The 7,263-nt window shown below is 42.8% G+C and overlaps 1 protein-coding gene across 1 annotated transcript in view; it reads left to right on the forward strand.

The window, feature by feature from the left end:
• Positions 1-2,792, forward strand: part of LOC147880785 (uncharacterized) — a 42,788-nt gene extending 39,996 nt beyond the window's left edge. Inside the window, exons 2-4 of the mRNA XM_087370665.1 lie at positions 2,034-2,243; positions 2,332-2,396; positions 2,571-2,792. Coding sequence (XP_087226791.1) covers positions 2,034-2,243; positions 2,332-2,396; positions 2,571-2,708 — 413 coding nt within the window. The 3' untranslated portion in view covers positions 2,709-2,792. The remainder of the gene's footprint in view (positions 1-2,033; positions 2,244-2,331; positions 2,397-2,570) is intronic.
• The last annotated feature ends 4,471 nt before the right edge of the window (positions 2,793-7,263 follow it).

A 7,263-nucleotide genomic window follows, 5' to 3' on the forward strand; every position in this document is an offset into this window, starting at 1 on the left:
TAGTCTAAGAAATAAAATCCCAATGGACAGTATCAAATGCTTTCGCAATGTCAGCTTGTAGAATGAGAACATCTTGTTTAGAATATTTGGCATACTCAATTGCAAGCAAAACATTGGAGATATTATGGGAACAAACCCATACTACCTGGGATGAAGTCCTGCTTGCAAGATAAATCGAACCCTAAGGACAATCATCTTGGCAATGCGTTTGTAAATGACTGGCATAAGAGATATGGGCCGCCAATCAGCCATTGTCTCACACAACCTTTTTTTGGGGATCAATTTGACAAGGCCATGTTTCCAAGAAGGAGGAAGAGATTGTTCTGCCCAAGTATGATTGATCATAAGAAGAAGAGTGTTCTTGAGATCACCCCAAAATGCACGGAAAAATTCAATAGTCAATCCATCCCAACCAGGAGAGCTGCCTTTATGTAAATGACTCAAAGCATCATCCAGTTCATTAAGCATAAATGGCTGCTCCAATGCATGAGCCTGTTCCCGAGACAATATAGGCTGAACATGCATAAGAAATTGAGACCTAGCTGCATTCACTTGCATCGAATAATCAGGCTGAGGAGAAAAGAGATGCTGGAAATGACTAGAGCATTGCGATTCCAATTCTGATTTAGAGGTGGTCCAGGTGCCATCATCTTGCCTGATCCTGCAAATATCCTCCTTTCGCCTATCCGCATGCAGGCTTTTAAAGAAGGCCTTGGAGGAGCAGCCCTTATCCAAAAGGGGTTTCATGCGAGCTCGGATTTGCCACTTCTTTAATTTGCAAAGATCATTTTGATGGATGATATGAACCGCATAAGCGCAAGAATCCTGTTCAGAGGAGGTGAGCTGCCTATAAGAGCTGATTACATCCATTTGTTGCTTGTGAGATTGAGCCCATTTCAGCTTAAGCTTGAGGTTTTCCATGTGACTCTATCCATAATCTTGAATAACAGCCTGCAAGCGATGGGCAAGACTGATCCAAGCGAAATCCATGTCCTCCTGAGCATGTAAGAGGAGGGGGCGGACAACCACTCTCACCATGTTCTGAAATTGTTGATGAAGCAAATAAGCACTATTAACATGGAGTAGGCGACGACCAAAAAAAGGCATATCATCTATCAGACGTGCTATAGATAATGTCAAGCATACTGGAAAGTGATTAGATAGCAAGAGGGAATGGTCAACTCATAATGCACATGTGAAACTAGCATACTACTGAGCATGCAACAAATACCATCTGTCAAGTCGAGCCCAGTAATGAGTAAAGGCATTGTGACGGTATGTATAACCCATACTCTATCCCTTGTTAAGAGCCATAAATCTTCTACATGCAAGAAAGAAAGCATATCCTCCCAATGTCGAAGCTCAGTGGGGATCATGTGAGAACGATGAGTGGTGTTGTCTTGGATGGCAGGCGAGTTATTAAAGTCTCCACACAAAAAGGCATTAGACAACCATGGATATTGTTTGAGGGAGGCCCACATTTAAGCTCTTGTCGCAAAAGTTTGAGAGGCATAAACCGATGCTATTTCATAAAGATCAGCATGACAAATGCATCTGATCACCATCCATCGACCCTGGGGGTCATTGTGAGCAACCGTGGGCTGCATATCATGTTTCACCAGCATGCATACCCCGAAAAAGTGCATTGTACCAGCATAAAAGATGTCATAACCAGCAAAGTGGCCTTGCTGGCCAGCCAAGAAGTGTTGGTTGTGTTCCTGTAAGGAAATTACATCGGGGTGCATTCTATGTACATAGTGCCAAAAAAGCCTCCACTTATTGACATTGCAAAGACCTTGAACATTGTATGTAATGCAAGTAATTGAAGCAGACAGAAAATATGTACAGCCGAACCAAGAAACATAGTAAAGGTATAAGCTGTCAGGCCTCAGCCATGACATCGATGTCCACCTGGCCTCCTGGATCATTAGCTCTATAGTCCTCATCATTGTCACATACAGGAATACCCTTCTTGAGCACATCAACCCACAGTTGAGAAGTCAGGCTATCAGCAGGGGTAGAGGCCTGACCAGGGGTGGAAGTAGAGGCATCCCTCTCTCACAATCTATCCATTAACAGAGAGTCCGTGGTAGTCTCAGCTGAGCTGCCCGCTACCACCCTCTCTGCTTCTCTTGGTTTCGCCCGCACCCTCTGCCCAATCTCTTCCTCTCCTGGGCCAGCTTCTTCCTCCTGCATTTCGCTCCACTCTTCGCCGCTTCCCTCGATTTCTGCCTATCCTTCAGGTGCGGTATTTCTGACAATCTTCGGTCTGTCCGCTCTGTGGGCAACTTTCCTTTGCGATGCTTCTCAAATATTTGGCATTTTCTATAGTCACATGTGTACGAGGTGATAAACGGACAGCCAAAGGGAAAAGGTTTAGAGGCTCTTACGGAAATGTGGGTATAATTCTCCTCGTTTTTATTTTGAGGGCATTTTGTATGGGTTATGTATGGTGGGCACTACAGAGGACGTAGGGTTTAAATCACCTACTTGAGATTCGGCTAAGCGAACGTTGTTCTATGCAAGAAACGATTGGCTGCAAACTTATCCATAGAATGTTGATGTAACAGGCCAGGCCTAGAAACCTCAAAAAAGGAAAGGGCTTGCCGATGGTCCCCTTGCCTGTAAGGCCACCGAAGAAAGATCCTTTGGATGATGGTGATTTTGTCGATATAGTTATAGACGAGAGTTTGTTCGAAACCTCTTAATCAGCTTCTCTTAATTCTTGCAAGTTTTTTATGTAGTATGACATATATATTGGTTTAACGTTTGTTAATGTCATATTGAGGACACTGCTGCGTCCTGTTGATGTCATATTTTTTACATTGCCGGGTCTTATGTTGGAAGAGGGGTGTAATTTAATTGTGATGAGCTGAAGATCTTTGCTAGCGAAAGTTTCTTTAGCTGTATAATTAAGAAATGCAAGGTTTGCGTGGAGCTTCTTATTTTAGGTCGTTTGCTAGAGCCAAGGACTCGTGTAAACATCCAGCAAGGTTTCAGAAACCTTAGTATGGCATGATTACTTGGCCAGCACTAGGATGTTTTTTGAAATTCTGAAATCCTGTGCTTCCACATCGCACAATGTACACCCTTAGATTTTTTAAATTCTGAAAGCCCAAAAGCTTTTTTTTAAATTCTGAAAGCCCAAAACCTTTTTTTTTTTTTAATTCTGAAAGTTTCAAAAAGATGTTTAGCTATCAGGCGCTTCAGGAAATTTGCCCGCCAAAGTATCCATGGGTGGTGTAAAGGCATGAAGATTTTTATCCAATCACGAACGAAATCGAAAGAATATAGGTTGGGGTCATTGAGACAACATTCCATCACCAACACAGTGACTTCAGGACTTCCTGATGTTACAAAACACATGGTGAGGGTGATGACATCACCCTTTGAACATGATCTACATTCCCAGAACCTACACGTTGACGGTGGACTAGTATTTCGATTTGATTCGGAAGCGGGACCATCTGATCCTCAGGGGAGTTATAGATCACATATGAACACACAACAGATGGAGGCAAATGCCCAACAAATGCCTCAACCACTAAGACCTGTACAGCATTTCCAAGATAGGCCTCCAATGGCACGACCACCAATCACGACTATGGCTTACCAAGGGCCGACACCTAGGTTTAACCCAGTGTCGGTAGGACCAACATTCACACAAGCTCGTCCAACGGTGAATCCACCGCATGAGACACCAAGCACATCTTATTTTGCGGATCAACTACAGTCGCTGCCAATGTTCTGTTGTGTAGTGGCTGTGGTATAGACCATTTCTACATAGATTGTTCAATGAGACGAGCACCTGTTGATGCTTCAAACCCAAGAACAATAAGTCTTAACTTGTTAGGGATTGAACGCAGACGCATTGCTCAAGTGTCCCTAAACGTGATTACTCACATGCAAGCCAAGGCAATCAAGCGAGAATTGCATAAAAGAGAAAGAGAAGGTCAAGCTAGAACGTCACATAATCCAAAACCTCAAAGCAACCCAACTAAAAAGCAAGCAATCAAAGTGTGTAAGGGTAAGGATAAAGTGATGGTGCAGAGTGGTTCTGATGAGGACACAGCCACAGTAGTAACCTCAGAGACCACAGGAAGCTCAGAAGGCAGATCTAGCCAAAGAGGTAAAGGAGAAAAAGGTATAAGAGAAGAAGAAGCAAAAGAGCCCAGATCAAATACATCGAGTGGATTTCACGAATACCCTTATCCAATTCATGAGAAGGAAAATTTGGTGAAGGCCAAGGCTCTTGTAGAAGAATGTCAAGTGACACAGGATGAAACCAGAGCACCAATGGACATTAAATTCCCCTCAACTCAGAAATACCCAACTAGTAGAGCACCAATCAAAGTACCTTCCATCATAGCAGAAATGAATGAAGACAGAATGTCGAATGATGAACCTCTGCTTATGGATCGTATGTTTGACAAGGATCCGGCTACGAAAAGATTGAGACGAGAAGGTCTACACAACCTTCATGATAACCTAGAGAGATAGTCTGACGGCATTACAGTGCCAGGTGGACCTAGGGATGTCACAGGACTTGCTGCATTCTTATCCATGGAAGTCAAGATGCCTATCGCTTCATTGCTAAGAGGAAACCCAACATTGTGGCATGACTTGTCAGACTAGATGAACGGACACCTCGACTCAATGACGGAAGCTCATGAGGAGAATTGGATGAAAGAGGAGTCAACCTTAGGAGACGATACGCCAATGGTACCTATCAATAAGTTAGGCCAATACTTTGAGAGTGACGACTCTAATGCTGTCATTCTGATATCTTATCATCAAAGCAAGGTGGAAGCCATCCTAGATGGTAGTGCCGGAGTGAGCATAATGACAAAACAATGTTGGGAAAAGTGGGGAAGCTCGCTCATGGAGAAAACCTCGTTGGTAGTTAAGTTGGTTGAGGGAACCACTTCAAGGCTGGTGGGGGTGGTAAAGGACTTAAAGGTCAAAGCCTTTGGTATCACTTATCACGTGTGGTTTGTAGTCATGGACTTTAAGAACCCAATTGACTCGTACGACATTATCCTAGGAAGACCGTTCTTGAGAACAGCAGGAGTAGTGCATGATTGGTCATCCAACACGCTCTATCTCAGGAAGGATACTTCAGTGACAAAAGTGGACTTAACGACGTGGAAATCTCATCCACTAGGTGGTAACTTATTTGCTGCCAAATCAAAAACAACCGCTAGGACCACAACTGTCAATCAGTTTGAAGCGGCGAATGAGAAGATAACGGGAGGTGATGCAGATGAAACATGGTATGCATCTCTACCTGAGCCAGGGTACTCGCATAATTGGATGCATTTACTTGCAACCATAGATATACCAGAGAAACGAGGAACTCACATGGTTAAGAATGAGAGTGGCTCGGAGGGAACGATAGCCCCACTCCGCATGATCAACCTAGTCAAACACGAGAAGAAGCTTAGCAGTGCACTACCAGTGAAGCCAAACTTACAGCATGTTAAGCGAAGGAAGGTAATACCAACTCCTTCCTACACCACAACTAAAATGGGTGACGACGGGGTAGCACATGTGGAATCTGACCTTCAATGGTTAAGATATGTCTAGGCGACCACGGCTGATCACGAGTTTACAGAAGATTGGGGTAGAAGGATGGAAGAGATCCTGATTCCAGTAGGGTCCCTGAAGATAGAAGATTCGTCTTCAAAAGAGCAAAAGGAGGAGGAAGATAGAGGTGAGAAAAGAACGCCGAAGGCTAGAAAACCCAAGAAATCTATTGAAACCTCACCTAAGACACAATGTGAAACATGGCCTAAACCAACACATAAAAGTATGCCCATGAATCAATGGAATTTTTGCTATACATTCTTGTAATGATTAGATTAAATATGCAAAATTTTGAATAAATTTGCAATGATTTGAATTTTTTTGATGTTCGGAAGACTTGAAGGTGCATGCAAATTCAAAGGCAAAGTTTATGGAGCCCACAAAGGCAGATAGGGTGTTTGCTTGGATGCATGAGATCATTGAAGGGAGCCTTCACAACCACTAAGAAAAGGGGTATTGAGCAACTATACGGGTTGAAGTCCCACGATTGGCACAAGATGCTCCAAGTAAGTGTTTTCCAATTCTTGTACGTTGAAATTAAATTTTGTAATGCCATCAACCATATATACATGTGCTCTTATGTGTGCACGAATATCCTAATCACATCCAAGAAAAGGAGGAGCTAGTGAAAGGCAAAGCTCTTGTGCAAGAATGTCAAGACATGCAAGTGGAAAGCAGGGCACAAGTTGACATAAAATTGCCACAACATCAAAAGTACCCAATGCAAAGACAACCTATCAAAGTACCTTCCATTATTATAGAAAGGAATGAGGATATGTTGTCCAATGAAAGTCCTTTGTTGATAGATCGTATATTTGAAGAAGATCCGATCATGGAAAGATTGAGAAATGAGGGTCTAAACAACCTTCACGATGATATAAAAAGACAATCTGATGGCATAACAATGCCAGATGGACCAAGAGATGTTGCAGGACTTGTAGCATTCTTGTCCATGGAAATCAAAATGCCGATTACTTCATTGCTTAAGGGAAACCCGACTTTGTGGCATGACTTATTAGATTGGATGAATGGACATCTTAATTCAATGACAGAGATTCTCGATGAAGAGCTAAGTAAGGAAGGACCAAACTTAGAGGATGACACTCCAATGGTGCCTATCAATAAGTTAGACCAAAATACAACCTACCTAAGACCTTGAAGGAGACTGAGCTCTTTGAAAGGGGTATTTTTGAAACACCTAGGGATTCCCTCTATGTAAAAGCAATGTACGCCTTTAAGTGTATAGGATTTCATGGTTTTCCACGATAAGGTTTACAAAAAACAATGCTCTACCAACATGGAGGTAACGATTGCCTTTGCCAAGGCATATGCAAAGCAATTAAACCTAGTGTTATTGAGCAAGTCAAATCCATCGTGTTTGCACGGGTAGTATTTGCAAAGAAATATATGGAAGAGTTTGAGAAGAGTGGCTATTTTAATAGCCACTTCAGGAAGTGCAAGCTTGACAATGAAGGAACGAGTATGTTGCATAAGACACATGTCAAGAGGGAGACCATAGAGGATGAATCTCGACTATTTGATGACATTCTTGCCACATGGGGGCTGGCTTGAAGAAACCCCCATTTCTGCCAAACAATCTAGAAGGCATACAACATACATCAACTTTGAGCTTCGTATCAAGTAGGTTGTCGAGCTCCTAAACATGGGATCGAAGAA

The sequence above is a fragment of the Dipteris shenzhenensis genome, chromosome 32 (assembly GCF_047967505.1).
Source record: "Dipteris shenzhenensis isolate YYH24624 ecotype China chromosome 32, Dip_SZ_1.0, whole genome shotgun sequence".
Taxonomy (NCBI): Eukaryota; Viridiplantae; Streptophyta; class Polypodiopsida; order Gleicheniales; family Dipteridaceae; genus Dipteris; species Dipteris shenzhenensis.